This window comes from Drosophila eugracilis, unplaced genomic scaffold (assembly GCF_018153835.1).
Source record: "Drosophila eugracilis isolate 14026-0451.02 unplaced genomic scaffold, ASM1815383v1 contig_551, whole genome shotgun sequence".
Taxonomy (NCBI): domain Eukaryota; kingdom Metazoa; phylum Arthropoda; class Insecta; order Diptera; family Drosophilidae; genus Drosophila; species Drosophila eugracilis.
The window spans coordinates 1-19,640 of NW_024573429.1; the positions used below are offsets into that span (position 1 = coordinate 1).

Here is a 19,640-nt window from a genome sequence, read left to right on the forward strand (position 1 = left end):
GTGGTTAGTATTGGTCGTTAGCAGCACGAAACAGTCGTTCTTTTGGCTGTATAATATAATTAATATTTAATTATTTTTGTGTTTTTCAGAATATGTGTCCATCAGAAACATATTTGCGATGGTCATAAAGAATGTCCAGCTGGTGAAGACGAGGCGGATTGTCCGAAGGAACGAAAATGCTCGGAGCCCAGTCAATGTGAGCAACTCTGCATTGAGACCAATGCAGGATTGAATGAGTGTGCCTGTCGACTTGGATATGTCATGGACAAAAACAAAGTCAAGTAAGTTACAAGATAGTTTATTGATAAATCTTTTTAATGTTAAAATTATACAATGATTGATCAGCTGCACGGATATAGATGAATGCCAGTACCTGACTAGTCCAGTATGTTCGCAAAAATGCCACAATACCATGGGTTCCTTTAAGTGCTCCTGCGAAACGGGCTACATTCTTCGTCCAGATCTTAGATCCTGTAAAGCACTAGGTGGTGCGATGACACTATTGGTGGCCAATCGATGGGACATACGACGGGTGACTCTTAGTAATAACCGATATACGGCGATTGTTAAGGGACTGCACAATGCCATTGCATTGGACTTTCATCACCGCAAGGGACTAATGTTTTGGTCCGATGTTTCAACCGATGTCATCAAAATGGTCTATATGAATGGCACGCGAGTTCGAGACGTCATCAAATGGGGTCTGGAGTCTCCAGGTGGAATAGCAGTGGACTGGATTCACGATCTGCTATTTTGGACCGATTCTGGGACGCGCCGCGTGGAGGTGTCCAATTTCCAAGGCAATCTGCGCACTGTTATTGCCTCATACGACTTGGATAAGCCCCGTGCTATAGTAGTGCATCCTGGAGAGGCGATGGCATTCTGGAGTGATTGGGGACCCAATCCGAAAATAGAGCGTGCTTATATGGACGGAACACAACGAAAAGTAATCATATCAAAGGGTGTGACATGGCCAAATGGTTTGGCAATAGATTTCCCCAACAGCAAGATATACTGGGCGGATGCCAAGCAACATGCCATCGAATGCTCCAACTTGGATGGCAGTGATCGAAATAAGATTCTTAGTACCCACTTGCCACATCCGTTTGCCCTCACTCTCTTCGAGGACACAATGTACTGGACAGATTGGAATACAAAGACTGTATCGGCAGCGGATAAGATAACAGGAAAGGAATTCAGAGCTGTCCATGAGAATTTCCATTTTCCCATGGATATCCATGCCTATCATCCTGCCCGCCAACCCGAGTATGCCGATCGTTGCCAAAAGGATCGAAGGGGCTTGCGTGGCGGCTGTTCGCATCTGTGTTTGCCAAATAAAACATCCCGACGATGTGGATGCCCCATTGGACTCTCCCTTAAGGAGGATGGGAAAACCTGTAAAAGTACAGCTGATAAACTTGTACTGGTGGCACGACGTAAGGACATCCGATTGAGACACTTGAAGAACAATCAAGCTGATCCCAATGAAGTCGATATGATAGTTCCCTTGGATAATCTAAAACACGCTGTGGCTTTGGATTGGTGCAGCGACACGGACTTCATCTATTGGACAGATGTGGAGCGTAGCACTATTAACAAGGCTCATCTTAATGGAAGCTATCAACAGCGTGTCGTCCACTCAAACTTAGTTTCACCTGTGGGTTTGGCCCTGGATTGGATAACCGATAAGTTATATTGGACAGATCCGTCGACGAATCGCATTGAAGTGGCTACAACGAATGGAAAGATGCGTACGTTGCTGATTTGGGAAAAACTATACAAGCCGAGGGATATCGTTGTAAACCCAATTGGTAAGTTCTATCAAACTCAGCATCTTTGGGATTAAATTTAATATGTTTTCTAATTTAGATGGTCTTATGTTTTGGTCGGATTGGGGGGACGATCCTATGATTGAGCGTGCCAACATGGATGGACATGATCGCATAACTATATCATCGAAAAAACTTATTTTTCCCAATGGTCTGGCGATTGATTATGATAAAAATAAAATCTACTTTGTTGACGGAGGCACAAAGACGCTGGAGAACATGAACTTTGACGGCAGCGGTCGACAAGTGATTCTAAGTGAGTAACTAATAATTGAAATATAATTTAATTGTGATCATAATATATCTCTGTTACTAGATGGACTTGGTCATCCTTTTGGTTTAGATGTGAACGAAGGCCGAGTATTTTGGACAGATTGGGATACCAAGTCCGTGATGAGCGCCAATAAGCTGACCGGAAAGGAAACCAATGTAATTATCGCCAATAGTACAGATCTCATGGACATTCGGGTGTTTCATCGTACCCGAAGGCGCATCTTCAACGCATGTGATAAGCTGAATGGAGGATGCTCTCACTTGTGTCTTCTAAATCCCACTAGTTACACCTGTGCCTGCACTGTGGGAGTTCAGCTAAAGGATGATAAGCATACATGCTCCGAAGGTCCAACTCAATACATTCTGTTCGCTCACAGAACCGATATAAGGCAAATCTCATTGGATTTCGATCACTTGATCGATGTGGTTCTTCCCCTGCCGCCAATCTCAAATGCAGTTGCTCTCGATGTCGACCGGAATACGGGAAACATCTATTGGTCGGACACTCTTGAGAATGTCATTATGAGTTCCAGTCCAGATGGACTACATGTCCACAAAGTTGTTGGCGATAGCTTAGAGAATCCAGATGGCCTGGTCGTTGATTCGATCGGACGAACTATTTATTGGGCCGATGCCGGTCGCCATACAATCGAAGTGGCCAGTCTTGATGGTAGCAATCGACATGTTATCGCTTACAAGGATCTGGAGTCCCCCCGTGGCTTGGCCCTGGACTACGAAGCTGGTCTCTTGTTTTGGACCGATTGGGGACATTATCGAAAAATTGAGAGATCCCATTTGGATGGCAATGAAAGATCTCGAATTGTGACTGCTAATCTTGGCTGGCCAAATGGTCTGTCGCTGGATTTGAAGAGCAAGCGTATCTACTGGGTCGATGCACGGCTTAAAACTATCGATTCCTGTGACTATACGGGAAATCAACGCAAATTAATCATGTCCTCCCTGCATCATCCATATGCTCTAGCCCTATCTGAGGATAATATTTATTGGACCGATTGGAAGTCGAAGGCGTTGCATATGACTGAAAGACGAAACATTACAGCGAAGCGTGATATAATCACTAACATCGACGGATTGATGGACATCAAAGTCATTTATCAGGATCAGCCAATGGCTGAGAATGTCTGTGGGCGTAATAATGGTGGCTGTTCGCATCTATGTTTACGTAATCCATCTGGTTTTTCATGCCAATGTCCTATTGGATTGCGATTGCGTCAGAACAGTACAACTCAGTGCCAGAATCTCCCAGAGGTAAGGACAAACATTAACGTTTTCCTTAAGAAATACTTATTAGAAAAATAATTCTTATAGGACTATCTTCTCATCGCCTTGCGTTCTGGAATTGGCATGATATCATTAAATTCTGGAGATTTTATGGACGTCGTTTTGCCTATAAATGGAGTACACGGAGCCGTCGTACTTGATTACCATTATCGGAAGAATCTATTATTCTTCGCCGACGTTAATTTGGATGTAATCCGTAGAGTTAATCTATTGAATTTCACCGAAAGCAAGGTGATTGTCGGTATGGATGTGTTAACGCCCAACGGAATCGCTGTCGACTGGATTGCGGATAATCTGTATTGGTCCGATACGGATCGCAAACTAATCGAAGTAGCTCGGATTGATGGAAGCTGTCGTAAAAGGATTGTCGAGGATAACCTGGGTGATCCGCGGTCACTTATTGTGCATCCAAAAAAAGCGTAGGATTGTTTTTCTTATACATATATATATGCATTTCATTAACTTGTTGCCTTATTTAGCTACTTGTTTTGGTCAGATTGGAGCTCCCCAGCTAAAATCGAGCGGAGCTACCTAGATGGCTCCAATCGAACAGTTTTAATAACATCTGGAATTGGATTTCCGACAGGCCTTACAATAGATTTTACGTGAGTTTTTCTTCTGGGAAATGTAATATTAAATATTAATAATATATCTATTTACAGTAATCGTCGGTTACTTTGGGCCGACGCCTTAGAGGATAACATTGGTCAAGTAGATTTCAATGGTAAACGTCGTCAGACTATTGTTCCTTATGCACCACATCCATTTGGTCTGACTATGGTAAGGATTACTAGACATTAAAAAGATTTAAAAGCAAACTAATTAAGGCTCTTTGAAATATAGTTCGATAATAGTATTTACTGGACGGATTGGTACAATAAATCGGTGTACCGTTCCCAGCGATTGCCAAGAAGCGGATATGGCAATCCATTTGAGGTGCGCGATGCCCTAAGTGGCGCACTGGATATCCGCGCCGTTTCCCTAAGTCGTCAACCAAAGAGTTGGAATCACTGTGCTCAGGATAATGGAGGTTGTTCTCACCTCTGCCTATATCGCCATGTTGACTACGTGTGTGCCTGTCCGGATATTATGGATCCCAAAGATATACCATGCTCGACTAAGCCCAAAGTTTTGGTGCATCCTAATTTGGAGAATGATCAACTGCTTGAATATTCCGATGAGTCCACCGATGATTCTGCACCGCCCGAGCTGATGGGCGAGTCCAATAACCAAGGCGATGATAGCCATACGAAGAAGAGTGACCAGGAAAGGGAGTTCTTTGTCCTGGTGGCACTGGGCGTGGTCATTGTTATGGTTGTCATCATTATACTTGTTATTTTTAGTAAGTGAATATATATATATATATATTCAAAATTCTTTTCGATCCTAAAGAATAACTCGTATTTGCAGTGCTAGCTTTTAACACGAGCAAGAAGAAAAACAAACGTAACTCCCGCGGTTCCAGTAGATCTGTACTAACCTTCTCAAATCCTAACTATAACGTTGATGGTACGCCAATGGAGCCAAAGACGAATATATGGAAGCGTTTTAAATACGACAAATCTCATGTAAGATCATAAACTTTATAGTAAGATAAATATTGAACTAACATTTTAATTAACTTAACAGGAACGAGCCGGGGTCTATGAAGAGCGTAGTCTGACCACAGAGACGGCTTCCTCGAGCCTGTTTGTCCCGACACCATCCCCGATGGCGTCGCCCTCAACAAAAACAATCCAACTGACAACGCTCTCGACTATCACATAGCTGGCATAAATAGTTAATGGCCCCACATAAGTAAATCTTGGAAACCATTTATCGATTCATGCAAATGTGATTCATTTGATTGTAAATGTGGAAAGAAACTGTTTTTAATTTGCTCTTCGATCCCAGTAGAAAATTTCCTTTTTATTTCAAAGATTTTTACAATTTTTTTTGTTTAGTCGTTTTTATGTAAAGTGCAACGTGTGTCCTGTTAAAGCTCAGATGGGGGTTTTAAGATATAATACAGAAATATATTATATATGTAATATGATGTATTATTCAATTATGTAATTACTAAATTATTTTCCTATTTTTTTTTTAATAATAAGTAATAACTATTAAGTAATTCGGGTGCTTCAACTTTGAAACAAAAAACCAAAACAAATATCCTACTATGGGGCGCGTTTTTTGTTTCGCTGATCACAAATTATAAAAAAAAAAACCATAACTTGGTATTATGTTTATGTCTGATTGCCAATGATAAAATCATTTGTAATTCCAATCATAAACACAGAAGTTTTTAAAAGATTTCCCCAGCAAAAAAAAAAAAAAAAAAAACACAAAAAAAAATATGTCAAAAAACTTCCACTTCTGTAATCTAGCACTTATTTAATATACGTGCTAGTCTGTTGATCTAAGTCTGTCTATGCAAAATTGTACAACGTAATTAAATGAAAACGATGAGGCGCCAACATATTTTTCCGAGCCCAAGGATAAAAAAAAACCAGTTTGGTTAAATGTTATTTAAATGGTTTTGTTCGAAAAAAAAGAAAGTTTTTCAAAATATAAAATTCAGGGCTTCAGCAAAATATCTGGTAACTTAAGTTTTCTATCCGTGTTTGTAAATATATTTTTTGCTTGCAGATGTATGAACTATTAAATACACAAAGAAGCATTCTTATATTTGCTCAACAAATTTGGGGCAAAAATCAGTCGTTGTCGTTTTATTTTCTTTAATTTAATGATTTCTATTAAATATATATATTTGGCAAATCAACGCTAAATCGAAAGGGTATCATAGTTTTGCTCAGAAGATTGTAACTTTTGTAAAGATTCTTAAAGAGTTAAAGGTTTCGAGTTTTCAAGGATGAGGCAAAAATGTAAGGATATGTTTTACCATCGGTGTGTGATGATCATTCTGGATATATGTGGTAATATCTACATTAAATGTTGTTACGAATTTACTTAGTGTACTTGATGTGTTTCATTTTTGATTTATCTTGATCAGCAGATCAGCATATTACTATCTCTATGCTAATATTAGCCTTTCCAGTTCAAAAAGAAAAAACAGAAAATATTTTATTGAAATAGAAGTAAGTATTCCATAGTAAGTATTCGTTACAGTTATCACGGAATAGAGTGAAACCGACTATATGCGAATTCAACGAAAGTGAAAACGCTTACAAAAGCTTCATCATATTGAGCTTCAGAAAGGCAATATACTCTTTTCATTCTGTGTTTACCATAAGCACGATGTCCTCTAGTGATTTAGATATATAACTTCTATTATCTTCATTGTCATAGAAAATCTGGATATTATTATTATGGTGGCTGTTTTAATGACAAGTCCAAAATAACAAAGGACCTAGGTTAAGTACCTTTTGTTGCCGGAAAAAGCTTTTAGTTTAAGGAGTAAGTACCAGGACTTAGGTCAATGCTCCAATTAGGAAAACTTTTTCATGATTGAGCTCTTAACAATCGAGTTCGTTGGCTTTGGCTGAATCGAAAAACGATCGTTAATTTCGTTTAAAGTCATTATAGACCAAGTAATTATTATAATATTAAAATATATTTTTGTTAAATTAAATTTTTTTTTCATTTTAAACATAAACTGAAATGGTCTACTTTCATTAGCTTTTTCAGCTTCAGCCATTAGATGTAAAGTTCCTTATTCTTTAAACTGTTTAATTTAAACAAAGTGCCTTTTAATTTGTATGTGTGTATGTACTGACATTTTCTATGGCGAAAAAAGGGTTTTTGAGCTCTAATGGACGTGGAATAAGAGGCGTCTCGACTTAATTGCAACATGCTTTGCGCATGGCGACTGCAAACTGTGCCAGCGGCTATTGATGCTGCATTATATAAAGCATGTCACAACGTGCAGTGGGTTTAATACGCACAAGTCCAAAAAGTGATGAGAATGTCAGGATTTCGGTCTCTGTCTATAATCAAGATATAATTATATTCATAAAAAAAGCCAGAAAAATCTAAAGTGATACATCCAAAATGCTTCGGAAATCGCTAGCTTCTTTCGTAATAACCGGGTATGTTTTCAAAACACTAGTTAGTTCTATATTTTTTGAATCTAGATTTGGTTTAAAGTTACCTATTTTTTAAATAATTTCAAAGGCAATTAAATATAATTGAGTTCCTTCCGAAATTAATTTAGCTAATTGACACTTTGAGCAATTAATTATTCATAACTGCCCAAGTAGCCCAGTTTGAGAATGTAGGCTATATTTGCCTGTCGTTTAGCTTAGGCGGGAAGCAATCAATAAAAGTTGGCAAACAGTCGATTGATTTTATGATTTTCACACTCTGAAACAAAGTGAATGAACTGAAGGACAGCAGATACAAATTATATATCCATACTTTGCTTTCTAGATTTTTTATTCACAATTGTATCTGTGAAGGACATGTAACTGAACCAACTCCATCGGATCTGCTGTACATAAAAGCTATAGATCCAAGTTTAATTTTAACCAAAATACCGAATAAAACCAATGAGTTTAGCTCCAGAATATTTAATTCCTTTCGCGTACTACCATCCATAAAGCAAATAGCAAATAGATCGACGAACAGAAGTCAAAATCCGAAAACAATTAGTTATTTTTCGGAGATTTCGAATCAAAGAAGAGTTCGCCGAAAAGCATCGGCCGATATGTTAAGTCGAAATATATCATTGATTTTGGAAAACCTACTGAAGCGCTACGAACAGTCCCAGCTACCCACTCATGGCCAAGGTGTTCCCACAGTCGTACAAACCAATATACTAATCCGTAGCATGGGTCCAGTATCGGAATTGGATATGGACTACTCTATGGATTGCTATTTTCGGCAGTATTGGCGGGATAAACGGCTAAGTTTTAAGGGTCCCATCAAGAGCTTATCCCTGAGCATCAAAATGCTGGATAAGATTTGGAGGCCAGACACGTATTTCTACAATGGCAAGCATTCCCAGATTCACATGATTACTGTACCTAATAAATTGCTCAGACTGGATCAAAATGGTGGGATTCTTTATTCAATGCGGTATGTTAAAAACAACTTATTATTTTATGTTTATTAAATGTTATTTTTCACTATATAGCTTAACAATTAAAGCCACATGTCCAATGGAGCTGCAAAACTTTCCAATGGACAGGCAATCATGTCCCCTTGTTATTGGAAGTTGTAAGTTTACTTTTATCTATCATATTTCATTTTGTATTAAATTTTATTTTAAATAATCTTCAGATGGCTATATAAACCAACAGCTAATCTACGAATGGAAGAATCAGGACGATGCCGTCTCCTTCGTTCCTGGAATGACTTTAAATCAATTTGATCTTATTAGCATGATGCATCGAAATTTTACAACAGTGCGTCGTGAAGGTGACTTTTCAGTCTTGCATGTTGCATTTAACCTCAAACGTCATACTGGATATTTTCTGATTCAGGTAAGAAATATATTTCCATCTACAGTTTGAGGGCCACTTTAAATGGTGCCTTGAAGTATGTAAATAAAGCTGTTTTAATGGTGATTTAAACCCTCTACTTATTCCTATTTACAATATGTCTTAGGTATATGTACCCTGCATATTGATCGTGGTTCTGTCTTGGGTCTCGTTTTGGATACATCGCGAGGCCACCAGTGACAGGGTCAGCCTTTGTGTAACCTCAGTACTGACTCTATCTACCATAAGTTTGGACTCACGAACAGATTTGCCAAAAGTCAAATATGCCACCGCCTTGGATTGGTTTCTATTGATGAGCTTTCTGTATTGCATTGCTACATTATTGGAATTCGCCGGTGTCCATTACTTTACGAAACTTGGAAGTGGAGAGAGTCCCCAACTAGAGGATCAGTGGGAGGACATCTGCATAGCTAACTCATTATCAGATCACGGGGCGGATGCTGATGGTGACGGTGATCCCTATGCAGATGAGGAGTCCAGTGATGGCACTGAGAATGATGAGAACGAGGGAGGAGCAAGTGAGTCCAATGACTCGAAAAGCGAAGTCTGTGCTTGCAACAAAAATGACGGCTTGGGCCTGGAATATGAGGTGTCGTTGCAGAATTCATTGACCGGTGGTGGTTTTCTCAAGCGGAATGCCATTTTTTGTCCCACATATAATGTGAGTTAATATTGATTTAGTAGAGTAACAGAGCATATACATTTTTCTTGAACAGGACCCATCGTATATCCTGCCGAATACCATGGAGAGAACCACACAAACAGAGCCGCCAGCCGTATCCCGGTTGCATCAGATGTGGATGTGCCTAAAAAGTGACAACAGTTTCCGGAAACAACGAGAACGCAATGCTGCGGCCCAGAAAAACGAACAAGGAAGCGCCAATTGCTATGTGAATAGTGTATCCTTAATCGATCGAGTGGCACGTATTGCCTTTCCCATGTCCTTTGCATTTCTCAATCTTTTGTACTGGTGGGCTTATGGAATGTATAAGAAAGAGTTCTCATGGTCCAATATGAAGTCATAGACGAGAAATAAATTAATGTTAGTAAAAGTTATTAGAAATATATAATAATTAAATTTATTTCATTGTGTGACAATATGGTAAAATTTGAGGTCTTAGATCTACAAATAAAGGTTTTAGATTTTGTTTTGCGGTGATTGACTTATAACGGAAGCTGAAATGTTTTCTACTTTTTAAAATCGAATATTTTCTTGAAGGGTTTCTATGCCTATAAGTATACTCCGCTGAATGCAACATAATTTTTGATTTCACTTCTTGATGCTTTATTTGTATCACATTGTAGGACCTCTGAATCTCATCATCCATATTGTATTTTCTCATAAATCAATATATTTATTATTTGTTTAACTGTGTAAACGTACTGTTGAGATTTAAAAAAAAAGAGAAGCTTTTAACAAGCTTAGCCGCAGGATGTCGCTTTCGAAAAGCACAGCCTTATTGGGTGAACGAGAAAGGCAAAAGGACATCCATGGAAAGCACATGGGTATGTATGTATTTGCCAAAAAGCGAACAAACTTGGGCAATAGGGATGCGCAATGCAGGTCAAGCCGAGCAAAATGAACTCACCCGAGAAGCTCCTGCAGAAGCATCTCTATAAGCAATTATTCATTAGATAGATATAGAAACTGTGGCTGCTCGCACGCAGCAGTTCGAGGATACGCGTGGACCACGACCAAAAATACACAAAATACAAATATACAAAAATACTGACAGAGACGGGTAAACGAGGTGCGAGAGGGAAAGGGAGCAGTGATTAAGTTGGGCAATTCATAAATCTCAGTTTGCCATAGCAAATTCCCTTTTTTTTTTTATAATTGACTAAAGTGTGCTGGCTAATATTGATATAGATGAAATGACAAGACAAACTGCTGTCCTAAATGCATAAGTGCTCCAAATGCTGACTATTTGAATTGTAATTTCAACATAATAATGCTTTTGTCGGTTTCGATGTATATAAACCTTTACGAAAATCACATATCTTATGGAACGGCGAAAAATTAGTGTTTTGATAATAATTTTCATTTAAATTAAACTGTCTGTTTAAAAAGCGAGACCTCGAGATATGTGTTGGGTGTAAAAAAAATGAAAAAAATCGGCGTATAACAAGGACAATATCTTGGCGTTGCCACTTCGCTGAGATGTTTCAAAACCAGCAATTATTTTAAGGACATAATTGTGCAATTATTTTCTATACAATGACTATTTTAAGCACATTACATAATACCATGCTTTTAAGGACAGTGTCCCAAATAGTACTTAGCTTGTTTTGTTTACATTTATATTCCCATTTTAACCATTCTGCTAAAAGCTAAAGAATTCGCATTCACACATTCTAGAGCCACATATCAAGATCAAGAACTATAAAATCAACTGCTAAAACTGAATATGCTTTACTAGTTTATCTTGTGCAATTTTCTAAAAGTGGATGCTCTTTTCTCTCGTTGCAATACACAGCTTGTTGAAACATGTCAGAGTAAGTAAGCCAAATGCATTTGATGTTGCTACCGCGATGAGAGAAGAAAAGCTGGAAATGACAGCGCAATCGATTCCAAAAAGTTGAGACCCGACAAAACGACACAAGCCAAAAAGCTGTCCACCAATATGACATGTTTTACGCGCGTCGGAGTAACCTGTAGTCTGCTCTTCTTCCTACTGGGCGCCCAGCTACAATTGATTCGGTAAGTGAATAAACAGCCCAATTAAAATAGCTAAATAAGGACTCCTTATAGATTATAGAAATATAATCCTGAGTGGTGTATCTGAATACCATTATAAATACATGATAATATTTGGTACAATCATTTAAAAATGGGTAGAAATATTATTTACTTTTGTATAAAAGTCATTATAAAATCCTCGCTCAAAAAGAGGCTTTTTAACAATTTTAAAAAATTTGTATCCACTAATATTTTAAGGAAAAATAAGTGCTGGATAAATGAATATAAAATTGAGTGTACTTTCCAGATGTATTCGAAAAGATGTACTAGCTGGCCGTCTTGAGAATGTTACGCAAACTATATCGAACATACTCCAAGGCTATGATATTCGACTTAGGCCCAATTTTGGCGGAGAGCCTCTACATGTCGGCATGGATTTGACCATAGCCAGCTTTGATGCCATATCAGAAGTTAACATGGTAATTTTATAAGTTAACTACAACCGTAATAAAAGATATAATAATTTCAATATCTTTAGGATTATACGATAACGATGTATTTAAATCAGTACTGGCGCGATGAGCGTTTGGCATTTAATATCTTTGGACAATATTTCGATGGCGATGAGAATGACGATGGGATTAGTGACGTATTAACATTATCAGGAGATTTTGCGGAAAAGATATGGGTACCAGATACATTTTTCGCTAATGATAAAAACAGGTACATCAGAAAACAGTTCTTTTTCAACTTAAGTCTTTAACATATTCGCCTAGTTTTCTGCACGATGTCACTGAGAGAAATAAACTGGTGCGCCTTGGAGGCGATGGAGCTGTTACATATGGCATGAGATTTACCACCACCCTCGCTTGCATGATGGATCTCCACTACTACCCACTGGATTCCCAGAATTGCACCGTGGAAATTGAGAGCTGTAAGCTATAAATCATTTTAATTCTATATATTATTATTATTATACGAGACTTAGTTTTATCACTCTCATTAAATACAATTTTCCTTTTTTAGATGGATACACAGTCAGCGATGTGGTCATGTACTGGAAGCCAACGCCTGTTCGCGGAGTGGAAGATGCGGAATTGCCGCAGTTTACCATTATTGGATATGAAACCAACGATCGGAAGGAACGGCTGGCCACTGGAGTTTATCAGAGACTTTCGCTTTCGTTTAAATTGCAACGAAATATTGGATATTTTGTTTTCCAAACCTACCTGCCCAGCATTCTGATTGTAATGCTGTCGTGGGTCTCGTTTTGGATCAACCACGAGGCGACAAGTGCCCGGGTTGCTTTAGGGATCACAACGGTCCTCACCATGACCACAATTAGCACGGGTGTTCGCAGCTCACTGCCTCGTATATCGTATGTGAAGGCAATCGACATTTATCTGGTCATGTGCTTCGTTTTTGTATTTGCAGCCCTCCTTGAATACGCTGCCGTTAACTATACTTACTGGGGTAAAAGGGCTAAAAAGAAAATCAAAAAGGTCAAAGAATGTTGTCCAGGAAAGATTGGTAAGTCGCGTTTTTAGTAGCGCTTAAATTCGAATTCTAATTATCCTGCCACAGGAAAGAGTGAAAGATCCGAAACGTGTTCAACGACAGAGGACATTATCGAGCTACAGGACGTCCGAATGAGTCCTATTCCTTCTCTAAGAAGAGGTACATACAACGCCACCCTCGACTCCATCGGCACCGAGACCATGAATTTAGGAAAGTTTCCGCCAAGTTTTCGAATAACTCGTAATTACGGCACCGGACATAGTCAGCTTAGGCGTCGAGCACAGAGGGGTAACGGATCAATTTTAATATTATTATAATGTAAAGACTATAAATATTGATCAACAGGAATCTCAGCCCGCCCACGCATGTTGCATGCACTGAAACGAGGTGCCTCTGCTATTAAGGCCACTATACCGAAGATCAAGGATGTCAATATTATTGACAAATACTCCCGAATGATATTCCCGATCAGTTTCCTTGCGTTTAATCTTGGCTATTGGCTGTTTTATATTCTGGAATGATATGTATAAACGAGTAATTAATTCCCCTCTAGCAACAGAACCATGAGATCCAAATACAACTTTTTATAACCTCCATAATAAAGATTGACTTCGCCATAATATTTGGGCGTACCTGATTAGCTATCACGTTTATTTTCTGACTTTCGTCACTGGCAGGTGAAAATATTTTCTAATATATGAGCCTTGGACAAAACAAAAGTAATGATATTACTCTCATATTGGTATGTATAAAACAATGAATTACGAATCTCATGACTATTCTGGCTAATAATGTTTGATACTAAAAATTCATATATGTATAAAATATCGACTGCCCAAGTTTCCACATTCAGAACGCACAGAATATCAGTTTCTACTGTTTACTACTCCAAGTCACTTATAACTAATCTTATTTTATTCTGCATCCATTGTCAACCGCTCCTTCAATTCACTCGAAAAACCACCATTGGTCCTCAAGTTCTCCGTTAGCAATGATATGACGTGGACTCAGGCTCACAGGGTTTGAATCCACCGTCGTACATTGGTCGATCACACGAAAACGCTGGCCAAAATTCCAAGAATCAACATTAAGAACTCACAGATAACTCCCATAAATTACAAGTCTACACAATTTATTGAAGGAATTACTACAGGAACAAACGTAGAAATATGAAAATAACACATAAAAGCTTTTGTCTAATACCATTTATTAAGTCTTTTAAGTTGTATCTCAAGATTAATTTCATTAGTCTTTGAATTTTAAAACATTTGTCGTTGTCTTAAATGTGTATTTTAAATATAAATGACTTACAAAACAGTAAAAATGTTATTATACAAACAATTATGTGTTATTTTGATATTCCGGTAGTTAATATAACAAAAAGAACATCATTTTAATTGCATTCCTTCATTTAATTTTGTAAACTATTTTTTGAAAAAAAAAGACACTACTTCAGCTACCGGACATACCCGAACCATGGACTGGTTCTCAGAATTGGAATTTTGATCCGCCGTTGAGGATGCGTTTGTCGCGATGTGATCAGCACCGCCTATGTAACTTAGAAATTAGTGGTAGTTTGGAAAATAAATTTAAAAATCGGAACAAATCAAATAATAATATGTAAAATCACACACCTGTTAGGTTTGGAGTTGACTTTGGCAAGTTAACCACATCGCGGCGAAACGTTGACAAATTTTGAGTGAATCTATAAAAATAAAAGTGATATGGTTTCAATTAATTTTAAGAAATAAAATATATTGTAAACTCACTTTTCCTTGTTTTTGCTGGACACATTTCGTTCAATTCCAGCCATAAGGTCATCAAACCATTGAGCCATTGTCTGTTGTTTTTCAATTGGCTGACCACAGATAATTTTGTCTCTTAATGAGCTATTAAAAAAGTAGGAATTATTAATTTTCTTAATTCAGTCCTTTAACGTTTTTGTGTAGGTTTAATTTTATCTTACAGATAATAGTCCTCATATAGTAAAATAAGAACCAGCAATGGACGTGACATAGACCACTGATTACGACAATCCTCAGCCAGGACATTGTTTAATAACGAGGACATCATACTCTGTAGCAGTTCTGAGTTCATTTCAACAACCTAAGAAGGAGACAATTATATTTAATTTCATGTTTTTAATATATATATATAAATATACCTTCAGAAATTGCGCGTTTTCATCGTTTAAGCTACGCAGCTTTTTGTTTGGAAATTTAGAAACTTAAAAGGAAATACAAAATTAGTTTCCATATGCTTATTACTTTATATACTTACCTTTCATCTGAAGCTGTTTAAAAATGTATGAAACAATACTATCCAAAATTGTGCAGCAACTAATATAAATCGCAGAATCTAAAAAAAAAAAACGAAAACGTTTGCACTACTGTTTTAAGTATAATTCATTCTTTACAAACCTAACGCCGCAAGTCCTTTGATTAGGCTTTTCAATATGTAAACGAATGCCGAAGGTTCAAAACCTGCCAAGTATGAAACATGATCTTGTGAGAGACAATTTAATAAATTATAATAAGCCGATGATAATTTTGGGTACACCTGCAATTATTTAATTAGTTATAAATATTATAATGCCAATTATCGTAAAGTAACTCACAAGAAGATCGCTCTGTTGTATAGAGAGTATTAACTTTGCGATAATATTTAGTGCATTGTCCAACGTATCATCTCCGTAAAGTTTAAATACTCCGCAGTTAACATAGTTTCCCCCAGTGGCGTTTTTTAAAATTAAGAAGCATATGGCAATTCCTTTAAGTCTCATTGCGTACAGTTGATCACGTGGAACATCTCGATGTAGAATGTGATTTCCGTATATACAAATAAGTTTTGATGCCTCGCGGAATAGGAGAATGCCCATTGGGCTTGATACATTGCCTGCTAGACGTTGGGTGCGACAATAAACCAACTCAGCAAACAATTTTAAAATGGGCGTCGAAACAGCTGGATCATGAGCCCAAAGTTCCATTGCACGCAATAATATGGGCATATAATCCGAATAGTAACTGTCATAAATAATCAAAATATTATTTTATCTTACAAATTGTGACGAAACTTATACTCACAGCCAGTCAAATAACATTGTATATTGAATGCGAGCGTTGAGTGGCAGAGCCAAGCCTCGGATGTCCCGGGCCAAGCCAATAATGGCCATTTTAGCCTCATCACTAGGAAATATATTGGTGTCCATCAGAACGGAGCCAAGGGAATCGAATTGATCTGAGTAAGAAATGCAATTTTATCTCGGTAAATAAGCATTTTATAGGAGCATTTCCAGGAGCGAGCAAAGCACGAGTTTAGATTAATATTTTACTTTAAAATGATACTCAAAAGTTTTACATTCAAGGAAGGCTAGGAGAACGGTTGCTCCAGATTTTAAATTTAGACTTTGCTTGTTCCTGAAACTAATCATCGATGATTAACTTACTTGTTAAGGGTTCTAAAAAGTTATAAAACCTTTCCTCATCTTCCCCCAAATCAAACATTAACAATCGTCCTAACGATGTGTAAAACATGGTCCGACATCTCATTTCAGTCAACGTAGAATTAGTTCCTAAGAATGGGAAATGTTCGCTTGTGTGATGTGTAAGCATAAACTGGATTTCTTCGAGACGTGCCAGCTTGCGCACAGAATTAAAGTGTACGGAGAGATCGGACAGTAACAGCAGGGTTTTTGTAATAATCGGTTCAGAGCGTCCCCAAAACTTTAAATTTGTAATACTGAAAACGTAGACAATTTTAAACTAAGAACAAAAAAAAAAACTTTAAAAAATTAAACTTACATTTTACGGTTAATAAAACTTAATAGCATTTGTTCATCACTTAATCCAAATACTTCACTAAGTCTCTTGTATACATTGACTTTTTGAGTCTGCTCACTGCTATGCATTTTGCGGACCTGGTCCAAAAAACTAAGTACTGCTAGCTCTAGCTTTTCGCAGCCAGCCTGTGGCAATCGAGCATCGGTTAGGCTCATCAATTGCAAGACTCTTATTACGAGCTCGGCATCCATAGTATCGTGCTCGTCATTTGTCGTAACCGACAAGCGACCAACAATGGCCGACCCGATTATATACACCAGCCACGTCAGCTGGAGCTCGTGTACGGTGATATCCATGGGATTTGCGTTGGGCGTCTGCAAAAGATTCTCATACTCACGAGCCTTCTGATCAAAATGCTGAACAAGCAGACTACAAGTCTTGTTATATTCACACCTTTCGATTACCGACAATTGCTCCAGCTGTTGCTGCACCATACACAGATCGTCTAATGGATCCTCTAAATTGTCACGGACAATTAGAGGAACTGCATCCAAGCGCGAATCTATATACGCCTTAATAACCTCCGGGGTGTATGTACCTAGCAAATGTGGATCCGGGGATTTTACATATGGTACAGAGGCAACCATACGTTGCCAGAGGGTCAGTAAATAATGTACACTATTCGGTGCAAAAAGCCACAGCTAAGGATAGGGAACAAGAATAAGAATTTACCACCTTCGCAAGATATTATTACATACATGCAGGGATTGCACAGTGAACTTAGCTATCAGTTCAATGGCTTCCGGATAACATGGGACCGCTATAAGTTCACCCAATTGATAATTAGATTTAAGGCGAGCCAATAAACGGCAGAATTCGTGATAGTTATCTGGGTCACTCAAGCCCTGCAAAAAAGTGCTGCCAAAACATATTCAATAATTACATTTTCAAGAACTTACGTGCAGGCTAGTCAAAATATCTCTAACTCCTTCGACCAAATGCGTTAGAAATTTGGTTCTTTCTGAATTACTAAAAAGAGACCGACGCACAGATGTCATTTGTACCAGACAGGATATGGAGTAGCTAGCTAAACCATTGGGCAAAATGTGGTATAAGTCAAAAAATAGTTTAAGTGTGTTCGAATCTAAGAATGCAGGACGCCAAGCTGTGGGTATCTACGTATAAGGTCAATTTAATAGAAAATTCAAATTAATTAGTTGCGTTTGCGTACATACCTGAACATTGTTCATATCATCGGCAGATTCATCTGTAGAACTGCCTATGAAGTCAAAGCTCAAACAATTTTTTGTTAAACGTAATACGTGTGTTATTAACCTTAAATGGAAGAGTTAAAATAATAAGTAGGTTTTAAATTAAAGTCAATTAACTATATTACTTATATCATATAAAAACCAATACAATTTTTTAGAATCCATAAAGTTGTTCTAATTCTACCTCTTTAAACAGTTTGAACCTCTAAAATTTTCTCAGCTTTTAAAAAAATGTTTTGAAAATTATATCAAAAATGGATAATGACATATCTTATTAGATACATTTCCAATAGGAAGTACATTACAAATCATAAGCTAATTAAATAAGATAATACAGCAACTCACGCTTGCTGCGATTCGTCCATGAAATTTATATTCTTGCTATTTTCACGGGCTGTGATCAGTAGTGAACAGGATAACAAAAAAGTGTCATAGAGCTGATGGTCCCGATAGGAAGTTGCTATTTTCCGATTTTTCGAAAAGGACAAGTGAACGTCTAGCTCCACAATGGAGTTCATTTCACAAACCAGTTGTGATAGAATTTGCACTCCAATTGTGCAATGCTCAACAGAGCCCTTAAATCAGTTTAAAATCTGTTAGTTATAGTCGTTTTCCATAAAATGTACATTACCTGCAAGAATTTTTTGACATCTTCCAATAGGTTTTGGAAAACCATTTCCCCTTTGAATGTATCGAACCATCCAAACTTCGTGATTTTGGCCAATAAAGTAACCAAAGCCTGAACAACGAAGTGCTGCAGATTGGGCCTTGTCGCCAAATAGTTTAATGCATAACTGCGAATGTCAATACGCTGCTCGAGACTTAATCCCTGGATGAGTTTTGTGAGCGTAGAGGCGGCCAGTAATTGGGCGTAACTGGAATCAGCTCTATCCAATAGCAATTGGCATTTCGGCAGCGCATCTTGACTGTTTACAAATATCACAAGAGCTTTTTCCGCCTCGGAACGAATGTTAATGTCTGTGGCTTCGTAAAGTTGCTTGCAAAGTATCTCCAGTTGTTGTATATCCTAACAACACCATTTAATCATTTATATTTCAATATTTTATGTTATGAATGTGAAATACATACCATAACGATGAACGCCGGATTTAGCTTAAACGACAAACTGGATAATTTTGGAAATGTTTGCTTAAGTGATAGTATAATTTAGATCTAACCGCTTTTAAAAATTTGTATATCTTCACAACTTGTTTAATCGAATGCAAGTCATAAGTGAGTTTTTGACAACGCGCCGTCTAATGTATTTCTTATTTTTAAGTAAATTTACAAATGAAAACAAAACGCCAACTTGTTCCTTGAACAAACAAGTGTGACCAAAATAAAAAAATTAAAAATAGTTGGGGTATTCATGCACTTGTTGAACTGCAATCGCATGAACGTCGCATTATCGAAGCAGAGAATCTCTCCCCCTTAAAAAATCCATATGCTAAAATGAGAAATTTTTAAAATTACAGCTCGCAATATACTTAAAAAATATATTTTGCTCTTATAAAATTGAGTGTTTCTACTGCATTTGACAGAATATG

The 19,640-nt window shown here is 37.5% G+C and overlaps 4 protein-coding genes across 5 annotated transcripts; 3 read left to right on the top strand and 1 right to left on the bottom strand.

Moving 5' to 3' along the window:
* Positions 1-89: 89 nt before the first annotated feature.
* LOC108103954 (low-density lipoprotein receptor-related protein 4) lies at positions 90-6,361 on the top strand (the record flags this gene model as incomplete). Its single annotated transcript, XM_017209717.2, has 10 exons — positions 90-281; positions 346-1,811; positions 1,870-2,085; positions 2,146-3,371; positions 3,432-3,823; positions 3,884-4,009; positions 4,067-4,184; positions 4,248-4,746; positions 4,815-4,972; positions 5,034-6,361. Coding segments are annotated over 10 exons (4,531 nt in total), but the record flags the coding sequence as incomplete, so codon positions are not given.
* Positions 6,362-7,781: 1,420 nt separating this feature from the next.
* Positions 7,782-10,001, top strand: LOC108103956 (gamma-aminobutyric acid receptor alpha-like). The gene is made up of 5 exons (XM_017209719.1): positions 7,782-8,420; positions 8,479-8,561; positions 8,625-8,827; positions 8,952-9,506; positions 9,562-10,001. The coding sequence occupies exons 1-5, from the start codon at positions 8,050-8,052 to the stop codon at positions 9,868-9,870; spliced, it is 1,521 nt and encodes a 506-aa protein (XP_017065208.1). The 5' UTR covers positions 7,782-8,049; the 3' UTR covers positions 9,871-10,001.
* Positions 10,002-10,493: 492 nt separating this feature from the next.
* LOC108103962 (gamma-aminobutyric acid receptor subunit beta-like) lies at positions 10,494-13,663 on the top strand. Its single transcript, XM_017209732.2, has 8 exons — positions 10,494-10,596; positions 11,323-11,546; positions 11,833-12,004; positions 12,064-12,248; positions 12,302-12,459; positions 12,552-13,055; positions 13,110-13,331; positions 13,389-13,663. The coding sequence occupies exons 2-8, from the start codon at positions 11,470-11,472 to the stop codon at positions 13,562-13,564; spliced, it is 1,494 nt and encodes a 497-aa protein (XP_017065221.1). The 5' UTR covers positions 10,494-10,596; positions 11,323-11,469; the 3' UTR covers positions 13,565-13,663.
* A 246-nt stretch (positions 13,664-13,909) lies between these two features.
* On the bottom strand, positions 13,910-19,420 carry LOC108103961 (ran-binding protein 16). Of its 2 annotated transcripts, XM_017209730.2 has the most exons (19): positions 19,272-19,420; positions 19,183-19,206; positions 18,725-19,120; positions 18,439-18,668; positions 18,058-18,157; positions 17,782-17,997; positions 17,581-17,727; positions 16,844-17,523; positions 16,489-16,781; positions 16,127-16,280; positions 15,661-16,066; positions 15,464-15,602; positions 15,324-15,401; positions 15,208-15,269; positions 15,010-15,149; positions 14,813-14,932; positions 14,678-14,748; positions 14,513-14,592; positions 13,910-14,105 (listed from the first exon to the last, which is right to left on the bottom strand). In XM_017209730.2, the coding sequence occupies exons 2-19, from the start codon at positions 19,183-19,185 to the stop codon at positions 13,992-13,994; spliced, it is 3,429 nt and encodes a 1,142-aa protein (XP_017065219.2). In that variant the 5' UTR covers positions 19,186-19,206; positions 19,272-19,420; the 3' UTR covers positions 13,910-13,991. The 2 variants fall into 2 exon arrangements, with proteins under 2 accessions (XP_017065219.2, XP_017065220.2); XM_017209731.2 differs by lacking the exon at positions 13,910-14,105 and having other exon boundaries at positions 14,486-14,600; positions 19,183-19,420.
* Between the last annotated feature and the right edge of the window lie 220 nt (positions 19,421-19,640).

Coding starts and splice junctions, on each gene's coding strand:
- LOC108103956 (XM_017209719.1), top strand. CDS start 8,050: ATGTTAAGTCGAAATATATCATTGATTTTGGAAAACCTACTGAAGCGC. Junction 8,421..8,478: donor GGGATTCTTTATTCAATGCG/GTATGTTAAAAA, acceptor TTCACTATATAG/CTTAACAATTAAAGCCACAT. Junction 8,562..8,624: donor TCCCCTTGTTATTGGAAGTT/GTAAGTTTACTT, acceptor AATAATCTTCAG/ATGGCTATATAAACCAACAG.
- LOC108103962 (XM_017209732.2), top strand. CDS start 11,470: ATGACATGTTTTACGCGCGTCGGAGTAACCTGTAGTCTGCTCTTCTTC. Junction 12,249..12,301: donor TTCGCTAATGATAAAAACAG/GTACATCAGAAA, acceptor ATATTCGCCTAG/TTTTCTGCACGATGTCACTG. Junction 13,332..13,388: donor TAGGCGTCGAGCACAGAGGG/GTAACGGATCAA, acceptor ATTGATCAACAG/GAATCTCAGCCCGCCCACGC.
- LOC108103961 (XM_017209730.2), bottom strand. Junction 17,998..18,057: donor ATGATATGAACAATGTTCAG/GTATGTACGCAA, acceptor CCTTATACGTAG/ATACCCACAGCTTGGCGTCC. Junction 15,402..15,463: donor CAAAGGACTTGCGGCGTTAG/GTTTGTAAAGAA, acceptor TTTTTTTTTTAG/ATTCTGCGATTTATATTAGT.